This window comes from Bubalus kerabau, chromosome 20 (genome assembly GCF_029407905.1).
Source record: "Bubalus kerabau isolate K-KA32 ecotype Philippines breed swamp buffalo chromosome 20, PCC_UOA_SB_1v2, whole genome shotgun sequence".
Lineage (NCBI taxonomy): Eukaryota > Metazoa > Chordata > Mammalia > Artiodactyla > Bovidae > Bubalus > Bubalus kerabau.
Genome location: NC_073643.1, coordinates 37702890 through 37717930, shown reverse-complemented (window position 1 = coordinate 37717930; position 15041 = coordinate 37702890). Strand labels below are relative to the sequence as shown.

The window sequence follows — 15041 nt, the reverse complement described above, 5'->3', positions numbered from 1 at the left end:
TTTGTGACTGGCTTATTTCACTGAGCCTTATGTCTCTTCAAAGATTTAATATGCCTTTTTACCCAAGAGCTTAAAAACCCCAATATTTAAAATTAAAAAAAAAAAATCTGAAATAAACATCTCATTGTTCTATTATTTTTATCTGGACCAGTGAAATAAAAAGTTTTCAACTCATTTCTAAAGTCATTTCTGATTGCTGTTGGCTACATGGGACACTATGTTATCCTGACACCAGAAATGAGCTCTCAGGACATAAATGATTAACACTGCTTTTCATGGCAGCAATAGGTAGCAGGGCTTTCACACTGGACCCTGATGTCTTAATTCTTTTGAAATTAATTATATACCATTGAAGTGAGTTCTACTAATTTTTCCTAAACAAGGAGCCAGTTGATTTTATTTGATAAGTAGCTGTTTCACTAGTACCATAGCTATGGAGAATTCATAAAATTTCATGTCATAGTTTTTCAGTAATTCCACTGATATAACATGGAATTTCTTTCTTCAGCATTCTGGGTTGTCTTGAATACTTGGAGGTGGGGGCTTCCAACAAAGGTGATGAATGAATGCGAAAGGAAGACACTCAATGGACTGTCTCAAAATGGCAGATCCTATCACAGAAGTAAACCATGATTGCCAAGGATGGCAAGAAAGGAAGGCTAAAATCAGCAGGCAGTTGGAGGGAGTAGAGAATTGCCAAGGGTTTTACAAAACAGGTTATATTTGAGTTAAGAATGTCTAGGACTTCTGGGTGTAGAGGAAGAAATCAAAGAGTACCTAAAACTGGCTAGCCATACAGCTTTCTTATAGAGAAAAAGTAAAAAATTAAAATAGTTTAATACATATGACTGTCAACAACAGAGTAACTTTTTTATAAGCTTATTTGGCAGCATGAAACTGATTTTTGCTCTCTTATTTGGGTGCTACAATTCACCTGTCACAGTGACCTCTTTGTTGAGAATTCTCATCAGATGAAGACAACGACTAAGTTCTGGTTGGCAAGGGGATGGAGGGACGTAACATATATTCAACTAGCTTTCCTCTAAAAGCCTTTGTTGGATATGCACGGCTGGCACATTACAGTACTTTTGAGTGACAGTGGTTTTGCAAGGTTTGAGAGAAGCAAACCATCTGGAAATTCTGTGCTTAATCACATTTGCAAACATTTGCTAAAAGAGATGCTTGAGGAGGCAGACACAGGAAGGGGGCCTCTTCTGTGCATAAAGTGACAAGGCAAAGTCTAAAGGAATGAATGAAAAACATACCTGCAAACACCACTTTACGCCGCACCGTTAGATTGACGTGGCCTTGCTTGGCGGCTTGTTGCATAAGCTGGACCACAAGCTGGTGTGATTTTCCAATGACTGGTGTCCCATCCACACAGATTAATTCATCCCCAGACCTCAGACGGCCGTCCGTATCAGCAGCACCCAGTGGTACGATGTGACCAATATAAATCTGTTGAGTAATTAGATGACAGATGAAACACTAACCTTTTTGGTTTACTCTTACAGGCACACCTTGGTGACATTGTGGGTTCAGTTCCGGATCACCGCAATAAAGCAAGTATCACCACAAAGTGAGTGACATGATTTTTCTCCCCAATGCATACAAGTTATGTTTACCCGGCGCTAGTGGTAAGGAATCTGCCTGCCAATTCAGGAGACCTAAGAGAGATGGATTCAATCCCTGGGTCAGACAGATGCCCTAGAGATAAAAATGGCAACCTGCTCCAGTATTCTTGCCTGGGAAATTTCATGGTCATGGGAGCCTGGTGGGCTACAGACTATGGGGTCACAAAGAGTGGGACACGACTAACTGCTCAAATAAACACAGATACTGTAGTTTAGTAAGTGTGCAATAGTATTATGTCTAAAAAGGTACATACCTTAATTAAAAAAAAAAACAAAAACTTAAGTGGTAAAAAATGCTAACCATCATCTGACAATGGAAGGTTGGCACCAAACTCCAATCTGCAAAAAAACGTAATTTTTGCAAAGCTTAATAAAACAAGGCTTGTCTGGGTAATGACGGCCTTCACATCTCTGAGCAAAATTCAGTCCATTCATTTGTGTCTGTATCCGTGCCCTTCACTGGGTTCTAGCTGCTGTGCTAGGTGGTACAATAATTCTTAAGTGGTGCAAAAAAATAACTTTTTGTTGTTTGCTTCCTTGACATTTATCTGTGGTTTGCTGATGACTCATTCTTTTTTCCCCTTTGCAGAAATCAATCATTTTACTCCCTTCATGGGCAAAACTTTTTCTCCTTTTCTATAAGCCTTCTATTCAGAAAATTCTGCTAAGTATAACAGTAATACAACTTTTCTTTAAAGGTCAGCATGTGCCTAGCAATAGGGAATGCACGATAAATACTGTTAAATGAAAGGGTGAATCAAGCAAAGTCTGGTTGGGCATCCCTATTTCCATAGTCTATAGCATTGGTATGCAGAACAGGTCTTTATTTTTAGTGTCTTGGTATTGTTATATTAACCAGTCACTAAACTTCACAGGTGGCACAGTGGTAAAGAATCTGCCTGCAATGCAGGAGATACAAGAGACACAGGCTCGATCCCTGGGTCGGGAAGATTGCTGGGAGAAAGAAATGACAACCCACTCCAGTATTCTTGCCTAGAAAATACCACGGACAGAGGAGGCTGGCGGGCTACAGTCCATGGAGTTGCTAAGAGTTAGACGACACAACTGAGCGACTGAGCACATCACAAACTTTAGCTAAAACATGTTTTCCCTGCCTTCTCACTAGGTAATAATGCACCACGGTCTTTCCTTGACATATATCTTTTACAAAGAACTTTGGTAGAAGAGCGGTTAAGAATACGGACTCTGGAATCACAGCCTTTCCAGTCCCTCCATTTACTAACTCGGTGATCCCAGGCAATATCACATTAATCTTTGTGTTTTTATTTCATGATTTTAAAATGGGGGTAAATTCATAGATTTGATGCATACATGAGAAGGATGTACGTTAAAAGCCTTTGGCATAGCAACTGACACATAGTAAGCAGACAAGAAATGATAACTATTTTTATTGTGATGAGGAAAATTTGAACAATACTTATCTTTAGTTCTTTTTTCCCCTTTCAAAAGAATCTCACGGTGGTCTCCTCAATGTACTCTAAAGATGAGGCCCGGAGAGATTAAATGTCTCCTGATCCTTGTTCAGAGTTCTTTCTCTAATTTTGTAAAGAGAGTGCTCCTACTTTCTCTAATCTCTCATAATGCCTTGTGAAGTGCCTTCTATGTCCTAGCTACTCAATATACAAAGCCAACGACCTGCTGGCAGATTTGACAGAATTGCCCAGAAGGATCAGGCCATTGTGTTCTCCGTTGATGTCTATTCCTATTTTGCTTTTTTTGGTTTCCGTTTCTTTGATAGGGAGCTACAGATGCTGCAGCTGCCGCCCTCCACAAACATGAATACACACTTTTTAGAAAGGATCTAGTCTCTTCTTCCTCAAGACAGAAAGAGCTCCACAAAACCCAAAGAATAACTCCCACTGGTTAAGATGAAAGAGCCAGAGAAGAGAGAGAGAGAGATATATATATATATATATATATATATATATATATAAAAAACTGAGTCACTTTGCTGAATAGCAGAAATTAACACCAACATTGTAAATCAAACTTTTTTTTTCAAAAGATGAGAACAGTTTTAGGTGCACCTAATGGAACTCGAATCTTGGTGATCTGTCACTGCTGTCAATTGGTTTTGAATTCTTAGAAATTAGTACTGTGAGGGACAGGATGGGGCTGGGAGACAAGAGACTCACAGGTTCTCCTGGTTCATTGCCACCCAGAATCCTAAATCCAAATCCGGTCTCTTTTCTCCAGAGGAAGATGTCCTGTTCTTGATAATCTGGAACTGCAGAGAAGGGAGAGGAAGAGAGAGATTATGTCTGTGATAAAAGGAATCAGAGCCCTAAGGCGAACATAGTCACAGGACCAATACTGACGGTGCCTGAATGGATGACAGTTTTCAAACACAGACAAGCAAACAAAATAATCTGGACGGGTGAAATAAAAGAGGACGGTGAGCGAAAATAAATGGTGGGGACAGTCATTGAGCCTGAAGTGTTGTTTTTTGTTTCTTTTTTCCAAAGGACTAATCACTGTTTGATAATTCCTCATCAAGAAATTATCCCTGATGAAGGCTGCAGTCAGTGCTCGCCACTCTCCTGGGTATTGTTGCAAGAGGAATTTAGTAAATTAAAATGATCATGCTCTGCACCACAAAGTGGGTGCCCATATCTGAGGAAGGAGTTCGTGCTAAGTCAGACTGACCTCTGATGCGGAGGCTGGGGACGAGGATTCAAGAGACCTGTTAAGTGCCGATGTTATAAACTACAAGATGAAAAAAAACAGCTTATGGCAAAAACTACTTAAAAAAAAAAAAAAAAAAGAAAAAAACTTCTGTTTTTCCTTAAAGTAACCAAGACTAACACACTGATAACATGATCTGTTAGGTCATTTATGCCAAACGAGTTACTCTCAAACATCCTAATATTTCCCAATTTAGAACATTTACTATGATTTCACTACTATTACCAAAAAAAGTAGCCAGCCTTCTATATCCTTAAGATCAATGGCAATAACAAATTGTTCTATGTAAATGAACCATATTTCGTCACTAAATGAGTTTTTTACTCCATGATTTGCCTATATTTCAACATTGTAAGTACTAATTTATTATCCAATAACTTGATATTTTACTTTCAAAATGCAGTAATAGTTCAGGGTTTTGAAATGGAAATCTCATTTTTTGTTTAAAGAAAAGTAATTTCCATAAGACCATGCTTACTGTACATGAGACTCACCATTATGACTTAACTAAGGTAATAAAAAAGGGTTATTCCTATTTAATTCTTACTTAATATTTTAGTGTATTTGTAGTGTGTTTTATAGTCTATAAGATGACCAATCTTTTATTTAAAGAGAAAAAAAATAATTTAGTGGCTGTGAATCCTTAGAGATTTTCAAATACTGCTCTGCAGAATTTCTGGTTTCTTTAATTCCTTGGCTTTGGGGCTAAAGGAGTGTGTAGATACTAAGAATTTAGTTTCCACCTTCTCTGATTTTGTACAATGGCAATGGGAAGAAGAAGGTGGTTGTTCAGATTTCAAGCAGGTGACAGATGTCCCATTTTGGGGACTCACCCATAAGCTTAAAATGTACAATGAATGAATATGCCAAGAGAAAAGAAACTAAATGAACAGGTAAATCCAAGTCAGAGGAGCCTGAATCCAATATTTGTGCTTGAGCTACCTTAATGCTGTGCTTTCAATGAATCTTCTTATCCAACGCATTTCATTATAATTGCCGGGGCTAAGCTGTAAGACGCCATGGTACATGGAGTTAAGCTACATCACAGTACTCCCAGAAACACAATTTGAGAATGATATTTTCTTGAGCGTGCTAAGGTAACAATATTTTCTCTCTGTTTGAGTAGCTGGCTAAAGGGTATTTGCTGTAATAGCCTCATTGAAACAACAAATTAAATCGACTTGAGTCTCCGTCTTAGGTTCACTCAAGCAGGAGAATCATTACCAAAATAGACCATGGGTGCTTTCCAGCCAACACAAGGTTCTTGGCAGAGTCTGCCTGAAAATAGCTGAACTTTTCTGTGAACAAGCAAAGACCTTTGCAGAGACCTCCAGCCCAGACCAATTTTTATTTTTATCACAGCATCATGTAACACCAGAACACTTGCCCATTCTATAGTGACACCAAACGTAGCAACAGACTTAGGCTTATCAAACAGTTTAGCCCATTGGGGAAAAAAAAATTCTTCTCAGAAATAAGCAAATGGCAAATTTACTTAAAGAGCTTCCGAATGAAAATGAAGATGCCCAATGACAGACCCCAAGGGTGCAGAAGATGCAAACAATGAACTTTCAGGAAAACACACACAAACACAGATAAGTTACAAAGAAAGTCTTTTGGCCCTTGAACTTGAGCATTTTGACAATTATATTCTTCCACCAACCAAATACCATGTACCAAATATAGAACTTTGGTGATCAATCAGTACTGAAACACATTACAGAATTATTTTATCTTCTCTGTCCTCTGCTGCCACTTATTCCCAATGGCATTACAGTTTCTAAACTACTCCCCCAAAATGTTTTTTTTTGTTCTCTTCTTCATTTCAGGAAGATTTTATTAGAATTAAGTTTTTAGGAGGTAGCAGGGTAGAACCAAATTTCTGATATTACTATCGCCTTTTTATTTTTCCCAGTCTAAATCAAGAAGAGCTAAGAAAATCTCATCCAGCTCTCTTTACTTCTAAGCACTGGCACAGGGGACAGGAAGAGTAGCTCGTTTCCTTTGTAATTCCATCAACAACCCAACAGAGCAGTCAAAAGACTTCCTTTGATAATTAGAGACAATGCGATCACCAGGTTTGCAGAGAACCCTCCTGGTGTCTCCATTACTACAGACACACAATATATTTGCAGACTTGGTTACAACATGCCTATCACTTTTTTACTTCACCTTGTCTTTGATCTAGGCTTGGTCAACAAGAAAGTCCCAAACACTTCTGTTCCTGGCATCCCTCTTTCTTCCCTCCTTTTTCTGAGTTTCTTCCCACCCCCAGACCAATGGGAACATCAAACAGGATGAATAATAATACAGAAATGAAAGTTTTCAGCGGATCCTTACTCTGACATTCTCCAAAATTCGTGGAATTGATTTCTCTCTCTCTTTCACCCTTGCTCAATCCCGATGCAGGCGAAGGTGACATAGCTGGAATATTAATGTCACAATTTTGCAAAGCTTAATGTATGTGCTTTCTCTTACTTCATTTTAATTTAGTTTTGATTGATAAGGAATGTGCAGTTAAGCTTTCACAGTAAAGGTCAAGGCTGCTGTGGATTTTAAAAGACTATAGTTTGAGTCTTTTCTTTTTCATGGTACTTTTCTCGTCAAAAAGCTAGAATTTACAACAGGATCATTGAGAGTTTCATTGAACCAGCATTACCATCTTAAGGCTCTTCCTATTTAATTATACTCTCAAGTACCCGTTCTCATACGACCTTGTTTGAATCATGTCATGAACCTGAGATTTATCTAAACCACTTATTTCCTTTTGAGAAAAATGTAAGCATGCTTTTGTCATTTAAAATAGTATCAAGTTTCTGATGGGATTAATTCTTTGACTAATACCTGTTCAGATGTATTCTTGGCAGTTCAACCAAAATACTATGTTCTTTAGTGACACAAGTCATCAGATCTGGCCAAGAGTTGAACAAATACACAAGTAAGAACTGCCACAATAGCTCTTAAAATCTGGAGCTTCCAAGCTTCTTAAACCATGATAAAGGAGCTGTACACCAATTCGAGATCAGTAAGCATGTCTCTCAAGGGACAGGTGTAAGCCGGTTAATATGACAGCTTTGTCATTTTTTTCTTTCCCAACTCTCTTGCGAACAGGTAAAGTTTCAAGTGAAAGCCTTAGATTTTCTTTTGTAGTAAACACTAGTGGATACCAGCTGCTCTTCCTGAACATTTACAAATAACTGACTTCATCAATGTCATTTTTTAAAGATATGCACAACTGCCATGTAATTTAGAAAAAATACAAAACAGTCAATGTGACTTTTAAGGGACTTCCATGCTTGTTTTTAACTGAACATTTAAGTTTATCAAAGGGATTTATTAACACATCTGTAATTCAGATTGATTCATCTGGACACTGCTGTTTTGACAGATGGCCATATAAAGAATGTGGTATTCACGGCATTCATACCATGTGAAGGAACTGGATCAGAGACTTGGTTAAGAATCTTCACAGCACCCTTCACAATAAAATGAAATATAAGGAAAATATATTTCCCCCTCAAAAGGGGGATAAATTAAGGGTACAATGAAAGTGCTCCCGTTGACTTTAATTTTCTTGGTTTTCCTTCAGTACTTTGCCTTGGAGGGAGGGGCAGGGAATCACACTTAATGCGGCTACATGTTGTAATTTTTCTTTTTTTCAAAAAAGCAGATTAAAAAACAGCCTGTGGGAATGGCAGAAACTGATCTGGAATAAAGCAAAATACTGATTAAAAGACAAGACTAATGTAGGTTCATTCAATAGATATTGTGAAGAAAAAAAAAATCTGTGATAGATACTGAATAACATGGAGAGAGAAATCTTATCATTATCCTCATTTAGTTGTGAGGAAGAAATCCGTGTGAATTTTAACATCAATTAGGTTCTACGATCACTCAATTATGGAGCCTCTAATCACCAAAAAAAAAACAAAACTGCTTCTCATTTGTGCTGCTAGATCCTATTCCTTAGATGTCCTAGAAAGTCAAGGCCTAAAGAGGCACTATTCCAAATGTTTTGGTCTGCTTCTCATTCTAGGTTTAGAGCAGCTGGCTGTGGCAGAATTAGTTTTTTTTTTTTTTTTCCTGGTGAAAACTTTTAAAAAAGTGAATACCAAAGTCTTGATATAATAGAAATACCACTTGATATAACAGAAATACCATTTCCATCAAGGTAAAAATGGCATCTGAGCTAGAGCCTCGTGTTCCTTGGGTGTGTTAGAATTGTCTGTCAATCCATGTAGCCCTCACCAGCACTTCAGAACACAATTTGTTTTACTGCAAGAAGATTCATACATGGGAAACTCAGTCATAAATGAGTACTAACTGAGAAAAGCAGGGACATGGTCAATAAAGCGGTATCTTCACATCAGCTGAAGTTGGGTCATTGATTGGAGGAGCCATGTGCTTGGAAATGTAAAGGGAATGTGAACATACTCCTCTTTGAAAAACTTTTCTTCAATGAAATCATTACAATCAATGAGAAGTCCCAGTGAGAACAGACGCCAGGTTCATGCTTAGCAATACTGCTTACAGGGGATCTCCAAACGGAACTTCATTTCTTCTGGCCTGAAGTCAGGCATACTCCAGGGGTCTTTCTAGTCCAGAGACTAAATAAATCCTTCTCAAATTATCGGGCTTTTGCCAGCATAGTGAAGCCTTAGCCAAAAGACTGTACTTAATTCCACATACTACTGTAGTGAGAAGGTAATGATGTCTCTCCCTTGGAGAGGAAAAGGAGACAGATGAACCTCTGGGTAACGTCTAACACTTGACCATCACCAAGACTGCAGACAGGCCTTGTGTCCCCTAAGTGCTGACTTTCACCCAGCAGTGTGGCCTGCTTTCAGACAGGTTGCTAGGTTCACTCCCCTGTCCGGTTTGGGTCACAGAGGAGCTGCTTCAGCCAGCCAGGGAATTGCTTCCTGGCCAAGTCCAAGTGGGTGGGCAGCGGGCTGTAGCACTTCCCATAGCCCCCATCACCTCTGTGTCTCGCCTCTCCAGAGGGCTGTATGGAGAGAACCGCAGCTGTGACTCCAAAGGACACTTATGCTGAGGGGAGTGGGGGCCACGAGGATGGACAGAGTGATTCCTTTCTCTATTCCAATTTTAATCAGACCCTTTAGCAGACCCTCATTAAACATGCTCTCCTATCCCTTGACAATCTAAAGTGCATGTACTTTATAGTTACTTTGTCCTGACCACACGTACGAAAAAATGTCAGTAAAATCAACAGCTAAAAAAAAAAGGAGAAGGGGTGTCTATTTGCACGCCCTAAGATTAAAGCATTTTTAGGAACATGGATTTAGTAAGATAAATGAATATTATTTGTGGTGAACAGTCTTTGGAAATCATCTCATAATAAAAAGCAAAAAAAAAAAAAAAGTCCAGGGACTATTCAGTTTATCAGAGCCAATAAGACAACAGTAGTTCATATTTATCAAAAAGGTGAAGCTGAAGGAATACACACAACTACAGTATAAACAATTAAAGCACAAATACCCACTGCTTTTTTTTTCCTTTTTGAAAGGAATGTTTAGAAAGATTAATAACAGTTTAAAACATTAAAAGTATTCTTAAAAACCAAGAGACCACTAAGAAAGCACTGAATTTCTTCTTATTACTCTTATAATCCACACCAATCGTATTTATGTTCTATTGTATATGAGAGCCCTTTCACTAGACAGGAGCTCGAAGGAGGCCACCGTCTCCACGCAGGGAAGCATTAATGAGGCAGTAGCTCTTATCTGCCACTTCTTCTAACAGAAAGCAAAAATAAAGCCATTTTCCCCCCAGGCCCTTCATCTGATGACCATCCATGACTACCCCACCCCGCCCAAACAGATGACGGAACAGAGCCTCCATGAATGTCCAGCAGATTCTATCACTGCTCTGAGATGCTGTCACCTTTCACCTGGATTCACCTCTCTCCTGTTCACACACTGACAATCTATTCTCAACAACCCTCAAGACAGAGTTGGAGCACCAAGATGGGGTCCAGGCAAGACAGGAGCCAGGGTGCTACTTACGTCGATTTTCATACATGCTCCTGGACTGGGCCCAGATTTTAAAAGGATCTGGTTTTTTCTGCCCAGAATTGTCGGTCTGATCTGGAGCCGGGGCCTCGGCGGGTGGGAGCTCGGGCAGCACCTGTGTGGTGTGGCTGGGGGAGGCAGTGTGCAGGCTTCGGTGGCTGGCGACACTATGCTGGGAACTATTCTGGCTGTCTTTTCTTTCCAGTGGTTGCTGAAAGGAAGCAAGTGAGAGGGGCAAGAAGAGAAGATTATTATTGGTTCCCCGAGTGGGTGTTTTCCATCAGCTTGCTTTTTGTTCACCACTTCTGTGCACACAGACATAAATTTATCAACAACATTTTGGCTTCCACCTTCGTCGGGCTCATGCTGAATGCAGATAAATCTCCAGGTGATTGACAGACAGATAGAGGGGTGGGCCAGATAGAAGGACATCATCACAAAACATACTGCTTTCAGGGCTGGAGCAGAAAACAAATCCAATTTTCATCACAGGTTCTCAGCTAAGACACCAGGCTTCTTTATTATGAGATGTATCTGTTTTAACATCTTCTTTTTTTCTAATTACAAAGAATTTTATTCAGGAGTTAAATCCTTCCATCTTAATACTTGCATAAACATTGTCATTTTAAAATCAAATATCTGACAGAAAATATCATGCATGGTTTAAATAGAAGGCTAAAATATCCAAGAAAGTAAATCAGGGTTAACAAGGTTCCTTCAGATCCTGCATTTTCCATCTTTCAATAATAAAATACCCAACCTCTAGTTAAGGGTTTACTATCAGTCTTTCTAGTCTGTAAGAAATAAGGATCAGATCTTTAAAAAAAAATCAACCCATGCCTAGCATTATGTGTGCGCTTGTACTTACAACTATATAAATAACTACTATCTGAAGAGCTCTCATAATTCTTAGTGAATCAGTTTTGCAGGCATCACATTTCACCTCTGATCTCCTGATAACTACTGTTGGTTGAAAACCAAGATCCAACTTTATACATGGGTTGACCTCCAGGGCTAAGCCTTCTTAGATGTGCACTGACTTGTCCAAACTCCAAGCAGTAGTCAAAGGCACAGAGTTTCACTAGAATTTCGGTTAGAATAAGCAAGTTCCTGTTCCTTAAAATATGCTCAGCAAAAGACCCTTCCCATTTTACGAGATGCTCTTTGCAGAAAGGACCCCTGAAGGGAGAGCAAAATCTAGTGGGAGGAAAAATACTGGATGGGAAATAAAATAATTTCTGCTCTTATTTTCTCCAATGAAAGATGTGGTAAGCCCAGGTGGGTGTTGTCCTCATTCAAAAGAAAAATCCTGGAGTCCTGTCTCTTGCAGCACACTGACACTACAGTTACCCTAAAAGGGCACCTCCAGCTTGTGTTATAGATTCTGTGTGGCCTATCAAGTAGCTTATAAGATCTCTGACCTAGACATTCCAGTTCTCTAATGTTCTTTATAGTATCAAACTCTTGCCCTTGGCCTCACAATCAGTCCTATCACATCATTCTTCCTTGCTCTCTCCCCAGGTAGCCTCCAACTTTTATTCCCATCTCAATGGAAATTTCCAAGGTCCCTCTCATTTACTTCTTAGGTCCCTCTACTCCTTCCCTTTCCAGTCCTTGCTTTGAGATAAACATCAAAGTAAGGTCAAGGAGGACAAAAACTTAATTTTTCCTTGACTGTTCCAGATTACAGATCTGAATATAGGTTTTAGCAAGGATTCCAAGTTGAGGAAAATGGGGCATGTATTTCATGAAGGTAAAACACATGCTTTAAAATTATACTCGGTGTGGCCTGTGGGAGAAACTTGAGGAACGTATTCTAAACTAGCAAAGAAGTCTTGGTAACCAATGGTATGAGAGGCTTAATTCACTCAGACGCAAGGGAAAAGCTGATGAAGAGGTGAGGAAAACGCTGGCAAGGACAACCGTCACCATTACCCCACATCACCACGTTCCCTTTTGAGGACCAAGGGCTCAGCTCAAACCTGGATGGATCAGCTTTCCAAAGGCTTGGGACAGAACCTGGTTCTGCCAACTTCCAACAATGCCCCCCACCAAGGTGAATTCAGCTCTCAGGGCCAGGTATCCCCTTTCTATTTCCTGAGAAGGTCAATACTGCCTTCTTGCTTCCCCTAGAGACATGCTGAAGATGTTCAGAGTCAGAAAAATGTTAATGACGGATACAACTCCTATCCCCTTATACACATGTATGGGAATTTGTTTTTCTCTTCACTGCAGTCTTTACAAGGGTCTCCATTATAAACAAATATGTGCAGTGTCAGCCCATTTTGGGTGTGTAAACATCCCAGCATAAACAGAAAATATATTGGATTCGGGGGGAATTTTTCCCCCTCTTGTATTTTCCTGTACTGCCTACTTCTTACTTGCATAATGCACAGAGAATGTTTTTATAATCCAGACCAAATGTAAACCTGTTTTCATTTAGAAATGAACCTTAGTAAGGAGAATTAATGGGACTGTAACTTTTTACAATTTGGAAGCGTTTTGTTTCCGCCCTCCTAGAGAGGGGTGGGGGAGGGGGCTTCCCTGGTGGCTCAAATGGTAAAGATCTGCCTGTAATTCAGGAGATGGGGTTTGATCCCTAGGTTGGGAAGATCCCCTGGAGAAGGGCATGGCAACCCACTCCAGTATTCTTGCCTGGAGAATCCCCATGGTCAGAGGAACCTGATGGACTACAGTCCATAGTGTTGCAAAGAACTGGACACAACTAAGTGACTAACACGTGGAAGGGGAGGAAAATGATATTTTAAAAGTGAAAGCAACATGTATATTACCATATGTGAAAAAGACAACCAGTCCAAGTTCCATGCATGAAACAGGGCACTCAAAGCCGGTGCACTGGGACAACCCTGAGGGATAGGATGGGGAGGGAGGCAGGAGAGGGTTCAGGACAGGGGGCACATGTACACCCATGGCTGATTCATGTCAATATATGGCAAAAACCACTACAATACCATAAAGTAGTCTCCAATTAAAATAATTTAAAATTATTTTAAATAAACTTAATTTTTTCAAAATTTTAAAAAATAAAATAAATAGCTGAATTAATAAGTGAAAAACTTAAAATAAATAAATAAAAGTGAAAGCAAACAATTCAATAGATGAAGAACCTCTGGGTTTACCATGAGAGTTGCATCCCTCTCTTCAAATGCCCTCCCTTTCCCAGCTTTTCAAACAAGTAGCAAATGACAAATGTGGGTTCCGACCATTATCACTAAGTTCAGTTCACGGTTAAAGTCGGACTCAGACTCTGGAAGCTCTCACATCCTTTGTACAGAGGCTCCTCTTCACGAAGCCTCTGGGACCCTGTGAGGGCCACTGCAGGATTACCTGAGGGAAACCTCACACCCTTCTTCCGGCAGCCCTGTCCCACTGAAAGAGTCTGGACATTTCTCCAACAGAGAACACATGTGCTCTCACACACATGCCCACAAAGGCATGCACAGAGATTCTGTCCGTCACCTCAGGGGTTTCCAAGACCCTCTGATGGCTATCCCAGTGTAACAGATCTGACATGGAGGACCTGGAAATCTTGTGTTTAACTGAAGAGACAGCCTCACCATAACCAAAGAGTGTAAATGAAGTTTACTGGAAATGGCTTGGGCCATTTAAAAAATTTTATCACCTTTTCTCAACTTTCCCATAAAGGACACATTTAGGTCCAATTTATCACAAAATGACAGATATGATCCAGACTGAGTTTGCAAAACTGCCTCTCCATCAAACTGCACCTCTGCATCCCCTTTGAATCCCATCTAGACTTTGTTCCTAAATGTGGAAAAGCAAAGCAAAGCAGCATCCTGAGAATATGCTCTAAAAACTATGCCACCACTAACCTATCACTAATTGGAATATTCTAACCTACCCTCAGGGGCTAAACATATGAGCATCTGGAAGCTTTTTGGACTTTTCCCTGATAAGATTTAACCTTGCTTTATGTTTCTTCTCAAGTTCAATTATAAAAATGACTTAATTGGAAGATGCATTCTGTATTTAATATCTTGGCACCTAACCTTTCTGAAGCTATGTTCGGTGGGTATGGAGAAGTTCAAAATACACCTTTTTATTTTCTGAGAACATGTTAATTAGCTATGACATTGTCTTTGATTTGGTTAAGGTCCAGAACTGTCCAGGAGAAAAGCAATGTTTATATAGCACTCATATTCAAGTCATCTTGTATGCCTTTCAACAGTCCGGATTACCTCCCAGAAGACTTGGGGCATAAGAACAAATTCACTTCTGAACTTGTTATAACACAGGATCTGACTTGCATCACAAAGATGCAAAGATAGTATGACTATCTTTCACCTCATTTTTCTAGGTGAGAAACTGGCCCCCAAATAAGCATTAATAGTTAAAGATATACTTTCAAGGGCTTCCCAGGTGGCATCAGTGGTAAAGAACCTGCCTGTCATTGCAGAAAACATAAGAGACGTGGGCTGGATTCCCTGGGTCTGGAAGATCCCCTGGAGAAGAGCATGGCAATCCTCCCCATTATTCTTGCCAGGAGAACCCCAAGGACAGAGGAGTCTGGTGGGCTACAGTCCATGTGGTTGCAAAGAATTGGACACGACTGAAGCTACTTGGCACCCACACACGCATACACTTTCAAGTCTGCTGAAGTAGTTCTGTGCATGCTAAGAACATGGAT

The 15041-nt window shown here is 39.8% G+C and overlaps 1 protein-coding gene across 14 annotated transcripts in view; it reads right to left on the bottom strand.

The window, feature by feature from the left end:
* Positions 1 to 15041, bottom strand: part of MAGI1 (membrane associated guanylate kinase, WW and PDZ domain containing 1) — a 643759-nt gene that overhangs the window by 26159 nt on the left and 602559 nt on the right. For 11 of the 14 annotated variants that reach the window (XM_055557176.1, XM_055557178.1, XM_055557179.1 and 8 more), the window contains 4 exons: positions 10367 to 10583; positions 6681 to 6764; positions 3791 to 3882; positions 1266 to 1458 (listed from right to left, as the gene is read on the bottom strand). In XM_055557176.1, coding sequence (XP_055413151.1) covers positions 1266 to 1458; positions 3791 to 3882; positions 6681 to 6764; positions 10367 to 10583 — 586 coding nt within the window. The remainder of the gene's footprint in view (positions 1 to 1265; positions 1459 to 3790; positions 3883 to 6680; positions 6765 to 10366; positions 10584 to 15041) is intronic. The other 3 variants (XM_055557183.1, XM_055557184.1, XM_055557188.1) reach the window with 1 other exon arrangement.